At 40.0% G+C, this 14437-nt stretch overlaps 1 protein-coding gene across 1 annotated transcript in view; it reads right to left on the bottom strand.

The window, feature by feature from the left end:
- gstcd (glutathione S-transferase, C-terminal domain containing) overlaps nt 1-14437 on the bottom strand; it is a 169064-nt gene that overhangs the window by 152051 nt on the left and 2576 nt on the right. Inside the window, exon 3 of the mRNA XM_078411583.1 lies at nt 4785-5477. Within this exon, the coding sequence (XP_078267709.1) occupies nt 4785-5477 (693 nt within the window). The remainder of the gene's footprint in view (nt 1-4784; nt 5478-14437) is intronic.

Below are 14437 nucleotides of genomic sequence, written 5' to 3'. Positions count from 1 at the left end.
GAGTGGGAACTGAATAGAAATGGTTCCCTAAAAATAGAGGGAAACGAACCAAATGCAGGCAAATTGGACGAGCTCAAATGGGTATCTTTTTTGGCATGGACGGGTTGAGCCACTGGTTTCAGTGCTGCGTGACTGATTTTAAGAAGCTTATGCAATCAAAAATGAGACGAGAAGAAATTTCTTCACCCTCAGGATAGTGGCTCTTTGTATTTTGTCCTAAGAGGGCTGTGAAGATTCAGTTGCAGAGAGTATTCAGGACAGGGAGCAATAGATATTTAGATTTTCTGGAAATCAGGAGGAAAGGGATTGACATGGAGAATTTGTGCTAAGGTAAATGATCTAACATGAATTTTGTATGTTTCAATTAGAAACATCCATTCTTCTATACTCAAGAGTAGAAATGTCAACCCCCTATTCCTTTTTCTATATTTCATTGACTTCTCCATTGTCCTGCACAATCTTTCCTTTCAGACACATAGCCAGCTCCCTTTTGAATGCTACAATTTAATTTCCTTCTATTACTATCCTGGCCGTGTGGTCCGCACCCTAATCACTCACAGCATAAAATTATTTTTCCTCACATAATTTTTTATTCTTTTGCCAATCACTTTAATTCCAAGCTTCCTAATCCATGACCCATTTGTCAAACAGTTTATTTCTATCTACTCTGGGTACACTTTGCATGACATTAGACATCACTACCAAAACCTCAAAACCTCCTCTGTTCAAATCTAGCCACATAAAGTCCCTCATCTCTGAAATAATTTTGGTAAATTTCTCCTTTACCCTCTCCAAAGCCTCTGTATTTTTTTCCAAAACTGGACATAAGACAACTGATAAATGATGCAGCCAAATGACGGCCCCTGATGGTTTTAGCATTGTAAACTGCAACGACTTTAGTCAGAAAGCAAATACTTTGCACTCTGTTGTGAAAATATACAAGTCCTTGAATGGGCTCAGTAGGTTTCCCTCGACTCTAAACCTGAACCCCACATCTAAAAAACTAAACAGGAAGTTTAACTACTTGGAGCAATATCAGAAACATGGATCACTGCTCACACGTTTCTTTAAAGCAATCAATCTTCCTTAAAAGGTCACACGATGAGAGGAAACAATCTTTTCCCGAAGGTCATAACACTACAAGAAAAGCTTTGCAGAAATTATTTTTCTTCCAACAAATGAAAAACAAGGCAAAAACCTTTTCTTTATTAATTCCAGTATCCCTGAACTTGTAAATACTTTAAGTTAGGGTTAGTTAGAAGAAAGTTGAGAAGGTGTTATAAGGTATCGCATAATCAGTGTTCCAGCAGTCTGACATCATTGTTTAACTCAACCTTCACATAGCATTTGTAAATTGCTCCAACCCCCGGAGTTTCTCTGGAGTGTGCAAGAAGAGAGTAGAGACAACATAGTGCTATTCATTTGCCTTTTAATATCAGTTTTGAGTAAGATTGGAGAGGATGTACACTACCAAAATAAAACAATATTTGAAGTAGTTTTAGTCTTCAGTCACCAGGACTGTGTGAAATATGTCCGTCATTTTATCTGATAGCTCCACCACAGGTGCTACAAAAGACCCTTAAGTTACAACAAACTGCTACCTTGTTGTTCTTTGTATATTTACTGGGTTTGGAGGTAAATATATTTCATGGGTGCATCTTAATTACAGTGAATGATCAGAAGAAAACTTGGGGAAAAAATGTCTAAGGGGCCTATTTCTTTTGTCCTATTGTCATTGTTACAGCAAGTGTTAGGAAGAAGCTTAAATGAAGATCCCAATGCACCTAAAGTCAGATATCCTCAGTTTCAACACAGATCTGCCCATAAGATGAACAATATCAGAGGGATGGAGAAAGGACTGATGTGTTCCAAATAAGCCAATGCCTTATTTCTGACCCCATGTCAGGAGAAGATAGGATTGGGCTCTATTATGAAATTCTATTCCCAACTTTTCCTCTCAATTAAGAAGTTACTGAAACTTTCTGGGTTTACTTTGCTTCAGCTGTGGCTCAATTGTTAGCACTTTTGTCTCTGATTCAGATGGTGCTGGATTCAAGTACAACTGTAGAGCCAAACATTGAAAGTGCAGCCTTTCTATCACAACTTAAAACCAAGGGCCATCTGCCCCTACAGATGGATACAAAAGATATCACTTCTTCTTCATTAGATGGATGAGGTAACATCGGCTATCGATCGATAGTTACCTGTCTACCCATTTGCTGTTCCATGCTTCCAACTTTACCCCAGTGGCAATTTTATAAAAATAAGAAATTGGTTTTCGAATACCCCAAAGTACAAGGCATCACAAACTTTTCTCCTCCTAGGTGCATGAACCCAGATTTGTCACCTACCTTAAAATGAAAGTTAAGTCGTTCAGAAGTGAAATCTGAAAGCATTTATTCATCATACTGTAAAAAACTAAAGATTATGGAACTCTCTTGCCTTTAAAATCTAGTGGGTGGTGCAGTGGTTGGAAGAACTAGTTTCATAACAAAATGTAAGTGCGTTCGCTGGAATTCTATATGATCTTATGGGAAAGACCCTAAATAGAACAGCAAAGGTACTGTACCACAGTAGGAACAACTTTTGCTGCAATATAGTGATTATCAAGCGTAGAATCAGTGAATATACAGTAAGATAAAGATGGATCCAGATACAGAGCAATGGTGACTGAATGGCAAGTTTAAGAGGGGTTAAATGGACAACTCCTGGCTCTACAGAAATACGTCGGAACCTTTAGAGCAAGGAAACAATAGCAAAACGATTAATCCAGTAGGAAATGAATATGTAAAAAATCTGTAAGTGCCATAAATCTGAAATAAAACACAGAAAATGCTGGGATCATTCAATAGGTCAAGCAGTATCTGTTGAAAGGGAAACAGAATTAATATTTCAGGTTCAAAACCCTTCATCAGCACTGATCTGACAAAAGTCTCAGATCAAGTCTAGTGTCTTGAGAGCAGTCAGTATTACGGTCGCAAAGGTGCAGAAGGTCCTGACGCTTAGGAAGATAGACAAATTTCCCTGGCCTGATCAGATACATCCAAGGACACTGGCAAACTAGAGAGGAGCCCTCATGGAGATCTATAAGTCGTCGTAAATACAGACGAGGTACCGTTAGGCTGGAGGGAGGCAAATGTTGTGACTCTATTCAAGACGGCTGCAGGGAAAAGGCTGGGAACTACAGGCCAATGAGCTTAACATCTTTTGTCGGAAAGTTACTAGAAAGGTTGATAAAAGTAGAGCTGTAGACAAGATTTCAGTAATTTGATAACGTTCTGCATGGTAGGCTGCTCTGGAAGGTTAGATCCCATGGGATTAGAAACATAGAAAATAGCTGCAGGAGGAGGCCATTCGGCCCTTCGAGCCAGCACCGACCGCTTCAAGGAGAGATAGCTGAATGGATAAAAAATTGCTTCATGGAAGGAAGCAGAGGTTGCTGGTGGAAGGTTGTTTTTTGGACTGGCGGCCTGTGACTAGTGGTGTGCCTCAGGGTTCATTGCTGGGCCCATTGCTGTTTATCATCTATATCAATGATTTGGATGAGAACATACACAGCATGGATAGTAAGTTTGCATTTTGGGAGCACTAACATGGACAGAACCTACACAATCAACAGTTGGCATCTAGGGAGTATTATAGAGCAGAGGGATCGAGGATTAAAGGTACATAGTTCAATGAAAGTGGTATCACAGGTAGATATTGTGGTCAAAAAGGCTTTTGGCACATAGGGCTTCACCAGTCAGAGCATTCAATATAGAAGTTGGGAGGTAATGTTGCAGTTGTATAAGAATTGATGAGGCCACATTTAGAGTATTGTGTTCAGTTTTAGACACCAGGTTATAGGGCAGACGCTGTCAAGCTCGAAAGGGTGCAGAGAAGATTTACGAGGATGTTGCCAGAATTCGAGGGTCGGAGCTGTCGAGAAAGCAGGCTAGGACTCCATTCCTTAGAGCACAGATGGATGGGGGGTGATCTTATAGAGGTGTAAAAAATCACGAGGAGAATAGATTGGGTTGACGCACAGAGTATCTTGCTAAGAGTTGGGGAATCGAGAACCAGAGGACATGGGTTTAAGGTGAGGGGGAAAAGATTTAATAGGAACCTGAGGAGTAACTTTTTTACACAAACGGTGGTGGGCGTATGAAACAAATTACCAGAGGACGTAGTCGAGGCAGATACCATCGCAAAGTTTAAGAAACATTTAGACAGGTACTTGGATAGGTTTAGAGGGATATGGACCAAATGCAGGCAAGTGAAACTAGGGTCGATGGGACATGTTGCCCAGTGTGGGCAAGTTGGGCTGAAAGGCCTGTTTCCATGCTGTAAGATTCGATAAATCTATGACTTTATCCAAAATGTTGATTCTGTTTCTATTTCTACAGCTGTTTACTGACCTGTTGAGTGATTCAATCAATTTCTGGTTAACTCCATAAATCCAAAACACTGCTGAACACTCCCACCATGAACTTCAAACTTTTCACTGAGGTGTCTTGAAGCGCTTTTCATAAAATGATCTGCTCTACAATGTGACAGAATTATTGTTCAATACAAGTCAATTTTTTTAAAATGTTAAACCAGTTACTAGTTTGCTCAATAATCTAAATCTACAAAAGTAATTTTAGACATTGTCAAATCAAATCAAATTTTAATCAAATCAAATTTTAGATATATTGTCAAATCAAATCAAATAAGACCTCCTATGAACCATTCTCAAACTAAAAAGAAAAATCATGTTCAGAGCTTAATTAAGCAGATAATAAACAAAATAATGAAAAACTTACAAAAAAGTAGTGTAGACATGGAAATAGGACCATATCTGTGAGAGTGAAGTAAATTCCTTCAGCAAACACATGTTCCAGTGGTGGAAGATCAGAGGTTTTCACTTTTCTAATACTGGACTGCTCCCTGCTGCTCACAACTGGTATCTGCTCCATTGCTAATTTTGAAAGTGCTGTCCTCAGCTCCAGGCTTAACCCTTCAGTGTCCTTGTTTTTCTCACTTAAATCGTTATTTACGTCAGCACCTTCACCAGAGCAGCCAGCTCCTCCATCAGATGCCTTTTCGGTAGGCTCTTTATTTTTGCTTTCCATGTTTTTCTCACTTAAATCTTTAGTTATGCCACCTCCGTCATCAGAGCAGCCACCTCCTCCTTCAGATCCCTCTTCAGTAGGCTCTTCATTTTTGCTGTCCTTCTTTTCCGCACTTAGATCTGTAGTTACGCCAGATCCTTCATCAGAACAGCCAGCTCCTCCATTAGATGCCTTTTTGGTAGGCTTGTTATTTTCGTTCCTAGTCTGTTGTCGCAGCTTCTGCCTACGAATCTTGTCATCATTGTGAATGTGGACAGGTTTTCCAAGTTTGTTCTCCAGGTGCAGTATCTCAAGTGGAATGGCTTGATGGTCTATGCTTTTCCCAATGAAGCTCTCCACAGCTAGCGGGATGCTAATCTCACAAAGCTTGGTCCACTGGCTCACCTGCCAAATAAAAACACAAATACATTGTTCCCATCAAATGCTTGTATTAGTTGTCAACTCAGAGAAGATTACAACATACCCTCACAGTGATGAGCAAGGAGATGCTTTTAACATGCTTTTTCATGGTTATGACATAAATTTGAAATGCCGAGTGCATGCTTTAAATGAATTAGAGTTAGTATGGTCTGAAGAAGGGTCTCAACCCAAAACATCACCCATCCTTTTTCGCTAGAGATGCTGCCTGATCGGCCGAGTTACTCCAGCACTTTGTGTCCATCATAATTAGAATGAGTGCTGCCTGTAGTTGAATCCCTGTGTTTAAAATATGCATTCTTCTCCCACTTTTAGCTTTCCTTTGTAAATTTCAATGACAATCTTAATTTTAATAACTACACCCTTAAATTTGTTATTTGGTAACAACGCCACGCAACAACAACAACACAACAGAAATTATGTGGAAAGAAAAGCTTTCCCTTATTAAGCGCATTTTCTGAGCTCATATACTTTTGTTGAAGAATAAAGGGGCAGTACAGTGGTGCAGCTGGTAGAGCAGCTGCCTCACAACGCCAGAGACCCGGTTCGATATTGACCTCGCAGTGCTGTCTGCATGGAGTTTGCACGTTCTCCGTGACCAAGTGGGTTTACTCTGGGTGCTCCAGTTTCCTCCCACATCCTAAAAGACATGCCATCCTGTACATTAATTGGCCGCTGCAAAATTGCAACTTAGAAATTGAGCCAGCTGTTTTGTTCACACCCAGTCCCACAAACATCAATGTGACAATAATCAAACATTCTATTTTAGTGATGTTCACAGAGTAATAAATATTAGCAGTTAATTTCTCTACTCATCTTCAGTGATCTTTTACCCTCACACAATAGAAGGGACAGGACAGAAGCTTGGCTCAACCTCGCATCCGTTATACAGTAACCAAAACAGTAGAGCACTCCAGAACTGCTTGTGAGTACCATCCCAGATTTCATAGTGCTTGGTATGACAGGTTTTGTAAAAAAAAATCCATTACAATAGCCATTCTTCAAAGATGCAATGGAAGTGTGTGCACGTATACATATTTAATCATCTTGATACAGTAATACAGTCGGAAGAAGGGTCTCAACCCGGAACGTCACCCATTCCTTCTCTCCTGAGATGCTGCCTGACCTGCTGAGTTACTCCAGCATTTTGTGAATAAATACCTTTGATACAGTAATGAGTAAAAGTACAACATTTAAGCCAATATGCACATTTGAATGCATTTTGTAAATAATCAACAGCATGGAGACAATGCCCTACACATTCTTAATCTGGCATTATACATTTATTTGGATTTAAGGGACTACGGGTTTTAAAGCAATCCGAACATTATGTAATTGTTCAGGTTTTTAATGGTTTCCTACTGACTTTCATCTCTTCAAAATAGGTGCTAAACTAGCCTACATGTGACACTGATTTTTTTGAGTCAAGATTTTTTTGTCATACAGTGCCCTCCATAATGTTTGGGACAAATGAAAAGGCAACAAGCAAGAGACAAGAACCTCAGCAGAATTTAATCCTTCAAGTGGGACATTTAATCCTATGTGACCTGAGAGCATAGAGCTTGAATAGATATTCTGCAATCATCTTGGTATCAGACTCAGAAGCCAAACTTTTGGGCATAAAAAATAATATATAAAATTCCAACGATCAAGTTCACCAGCCACCAAAGGGAAATTTGGCTCTTTCCCCAACCACACTAAAGTCAGGAACCAAGGAAAACATCCGTCAGCTATTAAACCAAAAACCTTTCCTAGAGCAATCACAACACGGAAAGAAACCTTAATGCTCCTATTGTACTCCCTCATAATATATGCACACTCAAAACAACCGGGTCTTAAAATCTAAACAGAAATGTTAAGACTTGAAAATAAGATCTGCACATAACAGTGTTAAATCCTATGTCCAATTCTTGTTAACTTGCCCCGTTTTAAGTTCCAATGTGAAGCTAGGCTGCCGATCCAACACTAAGGAAGCAGATCCAGCACTGTGGAAGTACTCCATTGTCAAAGGTGCCGGCTTTCAGATCAGGCCTTAAGCTGGTCTAAACTGTTCTATTTAATGAACTTTATCTCATGATTACTTTTTGAGAGGATAGATCTTCACTTTAAAACCACCTCACAGGCATTATAAACAAAATGATGTAAACCTGTCACAGTTTCTACACCCATTTGTTGATAATGGCACTTTAGGAGCACCACTGGCAGACAAATTAACAGAGACGGTACTGTAGCTTTTCTTGCACTAAACATTATTCACATTATTCCCTTTATCATGTATATGTACACTGTGGATGGTTCAATTGTAATCATGCATTGTCCTTCCGCTGACTGGTTAGCATGCAACAAAAGGTTTTCACTGTACCTCGGTATACATGACAATAAACTAAACTAAACTACAGATAACAGAAGCATGAAGTAATAAATGCAATGCAAGAGCTTAAAATGGAAATCATCTGAATTATTCTGATCCACACATCCATTATCCTCAAAGCTGTTTTATTTGAAGATTAAACATGGTCCACTGCCCATGTGCAATTCTTCTGAAAACGATTAGAGCAAAAATGCTTAACAGTTCCTATCTGTAATAATGTATCAACATTCCTTAATAAATCAGTACTGAAAGACAAGTAAAGTTCAAACATGCTTTCAAAGACCTAATGACTGAACAAAGGCACATGATGCATTTTTACACTACGAAACACCAAATATGGAATTGAAATACAGCAAAGGAAAAATAAATTGTTCTCCAAGTTTTTCTTTGAGGCTATTTTATGTTGGATTGCTTCCAGTAATGGAGAACTGATTTGACAGATTATTTCCAAGTGTAAAATAGATTTTACACTGGCCTCTAAAAATCATCTATAAATAGCACTGCAGCAAATAAAAATGGTTTTAATATTCAGAATAGAAATTAATAGTAAATGATATCTTAAAATCTAAAATTATTCAGTGAAGTCATCTTAAGCCCATGCACATTCATGAGGAAAGAGAGATCAGCATCTGAACAGGCCACATTCTTCTCAAATTGTTTACTGCCAATAAAACATAAAACTTTTTATGCTGCTACTTAGAGAATAACTGCAAAGATTGCTAAGATTTCTTACTTAAAAACTCTCTGAAAAGCAGTGTAAATTTAGGGGATTTAGCATGTGGATAGTGAAATGTGCGATTTGTGAACCATGCTTCTCCCTACATCTGATTTATTACATACAGAGAGCCCTGGGGACATGCTGATGTGTTCTGTGATGTGTAAAACAGTCCACAGACCACACATACAGAAGAATGATCTTGCAAAACTTGCTTCTACGCATGTTAATAAGCAGAATAATCAGTCATTTATTTACACAAATGCTTCGAGAAAATCGATCTAGTAAAATTGACAAATGCATTCAACAATCGCTGTGCTTTAAAAATCGTTTATAATCTGCATTTTGCTTGAAATGCTTGGCAGTACGATGCCATCCTTTTAAATTCACACTAATTTTCTGCTTAATTCCCTAACCATAGCATCCTCCAGATTTAAAACTCTCCAAATTAATTCTTCTAATTCTGGCCTGAAGCGCATCCTCAATTTTCTTTAATAGATTAGCCATTAAGTTCTGGAGTTCTCTCTATTCACCTCTCCAACTCAGTCTCCTCCTGAAGGATCTTCTGAAAATCTACAGCTGTGAACCAAGTATTTAGTCATATGTCCCAATCTCTTCCTCTGTATCTCTCTATTAAATTTAAGCAACCTGGTTGTTTTATCACTTCAAAGACAGTAGGCAAATGCAAATTGTTTTTGATGGTATTGGTTTATTATTGTCACATGTACCGAAATACATTGAAAATCTCTCTTTGTGTGCTATCCAGTCAAATTATACTATGAGTAGAATCAAGCCAAACACAAATACAACAGGTAGCACAAAGAGAAAAATACCAGACTGCATAATATAGTGTACAGCATTACAGTGTTACAGTTACAGAGAAAGTGCAGATTAAAAAAGGGGTAAGGGGTGCAGAAATAAGTTGGGAGATGAGGACATAATGCTTTTGAGAAAACATTCATTACCAATGGGACAGCATGGAGGCGCAGCTGGTAGAGTTGCTGCCTCACAGCGGCAGAGACCCAGGTTCAATACTCACCTCCGCAGCTGTCTGTTTACACGTTCTCCCTGTGATTGCCTAGGTTTATTCTGTATTCCGGTTTCCTCCCACATCCCGAAGAAGTGGGACTTTGTAAGTTAAATGGCCTAAGTAAATTTCCACGGTGTAAGAAGTGAATGAAAAAGTGGGATAACATAGAACTAGCGTGAACAGATGATAAATGGCCAGTGTGGACATGGTGGGCCGAAGACTCTGTTTCCATGTTCTCAAAAACTGTAGGGAAGAATCTGCACCTGCATCCACGAGCTTTCAAGCCTTTGTATCTTCTGTATGTTGAGAGTAGGAAAAGAAAGAATGCCTAGGATGTATGCCCTTGACTATGTTGGTTGCTTTCCCAAGGTAGCATGGTGCAGATGGAGTCCACAACTCTCTGCAATATCTTGTGGTTTTGGGCTGAGCTGTTGCCAAACTAATAGGATGCTCTCTATGGTGCATTTGTAGCAGCTGATAAGACATGCTGAACTTCTGGAGGACACGAATAAGCAAAGTGGACCCTTCTTTAGACACAAAATGCTGGAGTAACTCAGCGGGACAGGCAGCATCTCTGGAGAGAAGGAATGGGTGATGTTTCGGGTCGGGTCTGAAGAAAGTTCTCAACCCGAAACGTCACCCATTCCTTCTCTCCAGAGATGCTACCTGTCCCGCTGAGTTGAGTATTTTGTGTCTACTTTCAAATCTTAAGATTCTAGTTTATCTCTCAATGTGACTTTGAGGGTGCCTACCTGCATCATTCATTCAGTCAAAAATTTCTAACCCACATGTTCCACTGATTGAAAATATTCTTCAACTCCCCTTGGATCTCAAAAACTCAATTACTGAACTCTGTTAAAGAAAAAAGGTCTAATCTACTCACCCCATTCTGACCTTTCATATTGTTATACATCTCAATTAAATTTCCCATCAATTACTTTTATTACAAAGAGAACAGGCTAAGCCTAGCCAATCTCTCTGCACAAAGAAACATTGCAGTACACCATTTTTTTCCATTAGTAAATATTGTCAACTGCACAGATTGATGCAAGTACATTTCCATTGTTGATATCATCATTCATTAATAAACTAACCATCGGATTACCCTTTTACAACAGCCAGTTTGAAATGGTTGTATTTGACAACTTTTTTAAAGATTTTAATGTAACTGACATGTGCACAAGGGTTTAAATCTATATTTTTAATTATGGAACTTTATTTTTTAATACCATTACAAGTGATTCGCTGAAGCTTTTAATATCATATCTTCATTGATAAAGTGGTTAACTTCACAAGCCTAATTCTGGCCAATCTTGAAAAGTCAAATGAATATAAATCTTGTCGACACATGGACTGGAAATGTAACCACAAAGTGCAGGAGTAACTCAGCGGGTCAGTGGTAAGGCAAAGGGATGAGAGTAAGTGTGGGGGTGGGGGGTGACGTGTGTAAGAGAGAGACTGACCTTTCCATCCTGGGTCTCCTCCATTGCCAGAGTGAGTAACATGCAAACTGGAGGAATAGCACCTCATATTCTGCTTGGGTAACTTACAATCAGACGGTATGAAAATTGAATTCTCTAATTTTAGGTAACTAACAAACACATCCCCTCCACCTTCCACCCCTCACTAGCCTGTGCCGCATATAGATGCGCATCGTTTTCACCCACAATCCCGCACCCCCCAATCCCTTTCCACCTATATCCCTTCCTCTGGTTTCATCTTTCACACCTCTACTCTCCTTATCTCACAGCCATTTGTCTTTTCATCCATGGCCATTATCCAACCACCGCCGCTCAGCTATAATCCACTTATCACGTGTGGGAAGGAACTGTAGATGCTGGTTTACACCGAAGATGGACACAAAATGCTGAAAACTATTTTTTGCACTACCTAAGTGATTACTAGATTAGAATTAAAACTAAGCAACCATAGCATCAAGCATTGCTTCCTCACTTGACTCCAACCAGAAATTTATTTTCACGCTTTCTCATCAGTTTAACAATATACAGCATAAAATAAAGAAGTCACTGTTGATAAAACAAAAATTCACATTGGAAAACAAAGGAAGTTTAGTTAATAGTCTCACCTGAGCTAGAAGGTTATGGATTTACTCCCCTTTTGCCAAAATGTAAGCATAACAGAGAAATAGCTGCACCAGGGGAATAGTAATCCTCTGATGAGAGGGTACCTATCAATTTTCCAGTCCGGGTAAATAGTCACTGACCGTCAAAATAGGCCCTCACCTCTCCTCCACCATTACACTGAGCACCGGCTCACCACAGGGCTGTGTGTTGAGCCCCATCCTTTACTCCCTCTACACTCACGACTGCGCCCCCACCCATCCCACCAACACCATCATCAAGTTCGCGGATGACACAACTGTGGTTGGACTCATCTCAGGAGGAGATGAGACAGCCTACAGGGATGAAATCCAAAGGCTGGCAGCATGGTGTTCAGTGAACAATCTTGTCCTGAACTCCTCCAAAACAAAGGAACTTATAATAGACTACAGGAAAACCAGTGCAGAACACGACCCACTCTACATCAATGGGGTCTGTGTGGAAAGGGTACCCACTTTCAGGTTCCTGGGTAGCACATCGCAGAGGATCTTACCTGGATCTTACCAACACCATTACCACAGTGAAGAAGGCACAGCAGAGACTCCACTTCCTGAGGATCCTCAGGAAGACCAACCTGCAGGAGAAGTTCATGATGTCCTTCTATCGCTGCTCCATCGAGAGTGTGCTGGCATACTGTATAACCACATGGTATGCCAGCTGCTCAGAAAAGGACAGGAAGGCCCTTCAGAGGGTCATCACGACGGCCCAGAAGATCATCGGCTGCTCACTGCCCTCCCTGGAGCACCTGTTCAGCCTACGCTGCCTCAGCAGAGCAGGCAAAATAATAAAAGACCCATCCCACCCCGGCCACCGTCTGTTTGTTCTTCTGCCCTCGGGTCGACGTTTCAGGTCGATCAAATCCCGAACAAACAGACTCAAGAACAGTTTTTACCCCATACGAAAACTGAACACTACTTTCTGCACTAGGTCACACTGTTAAAACTTTTGTATTTAATACATTTGTATTTATTTGTTTTGCATTTATTGCATATATGTTTTACTTTTCGTGTTACGCACTGTCAGGATTGCTATTTTTAATTTTGTTGTACCTGTTGCAACGACAATAAAGGTTTTTTTTTTTTTTTTAATTTTTATAGTCAAAGGACTATTCCTTGATGGAAGGATGCAGCATGGAAACAAGCCCTTCGACCCATCGTGTCCATGCCAACCGCTAATCACCCATCCACACTAGTTCTATGCTATATCACTTTCGCATCTACTCCCTGCACACCAGGGACAATTTACAGAGGCCAATTAACCTCCAAGCCGACATATCTTTTGGATGCGGAGGGAAACCGGAGCACCCAAAGGAAATTCATGCACTCACATGAAAAATGGGAAAACTCCCCTTAGACAGCACCTGTGATCAAAATCGAACCCGAGTCTCTGGCACTGTGAGGAGGTAGCTCTACCTGCTGCACCACATTGGAGAGCAGCAAGTTCTATTAATGCTCTGGTCAGCATTCCTCCCACAACTTCTAAAGCAGGTCTTCTTCTTCTTATCGTGTCCACTGTGGTGGTGGCAGAATAGCATTAACCAGGGCCACGACGTGGACACTTCTACCATGGCCCAGCAGGTCATCTAATTTTACATCACCCATCTAATCACCGTAATTTAACGGTACCATATCAATTTAAAATAGGAAAGAAAATCACCTAGATCATCACATCTGTAGCCAATCCTTTGCAAGTGTAATTTTAAAATAACGTCAATATCACTACGCTCTCCTCAAAGCCCTGTATCTTCCTTGAAGCAACGTTTTGATACCTTTTCTTTAAAGACTGTAAAGTATTCATCTGCTCCTTTGGCAAAGCATCAGACATAAATATGCACCCTGGCCAGTGTTGCTTGGTATGCTATTAGTGTACAATCAAAGTCGATAGTACTAAATTTCAGGGCAAAACACTGTGTGCTGTTGATAATTCACACTAAACTAAATAAAATTAAAGGAATTCAAAAGGTGAGGCAGAGAAGCAATTTCATTGTATAGGAAGAAACTGCAGAAGCTGGTCCACACCAAAGATAGACACAAAATGCTGGAGTAACTCAGCGGGACAGGCAGCATCTCTGGAGAGAAGGAATGGGTGAAGTTTCAGGTCGAGACCCTTCTTCAGACCGTTTCATTGGCTGAGTGAAAAATTGTAACATAGGAAGTAGGAGATTTAGAGGTGAAATTCGAAATACATTTTTGTGCAGAATCCTGAAAATCGTGAATTCAAAGAGGGTGCAATTAATTAGATATTTCATAGTAAATCAGGAATTGAATGTGATAAAGATATCATGACATGGGCAAAGGAAAGACGTGTTTATAAAATACATTTCATGTCCCTGTCAGGGCACCTTAAACTGCTTTCTAGCCTATAAAGTACTTGTGAAGTGTGACTGTGTTGAAAGCAAGGCAGCCAATTTGCATTCACCAAGCTCCCCCTACCATTACCTGGTTAATGTGCTTTGGAAATGGTGACATACTGCCCAGAACACCAGGAATAACTTCACTTCCATAACAAAATGCCCTGGGATCTTTCATGCCCACTTGAAGAGAGACCCACAAGGACTTGAATTAACACGATGGCCCACTGTCCTGACCTGTGTAGTGTTTCTCAGTACCTCATTGGAGCATCAACCTAAATTTCATTATTTCATTGCCTGGAATCTGCAATAGACAATAGGTGCAGGAGTAGGCCATTCGG

The sequence above is a fragment of the Rhinoraja longicauda genome, chromosome 1, assembly GCF_053455715.1.
Source record: "Rhinoraja longicauda isolate Sanriku21f chromosome 1, sRhiLon1.1, whole genome shotgun sequence".
In the NCBI taxonomy this organism is placed as follows: Eukaryota; Metazoa; Chordata; class Chondrichthyes; order Rajiformes; family Arhynchobatidae; genus Rhinoraja; species Rhinoraja longicauda.
Note: the sequence above shows the minus strand (reverse complement) of the source record. Positions and strands in the feature narration are given on the sequence as shown.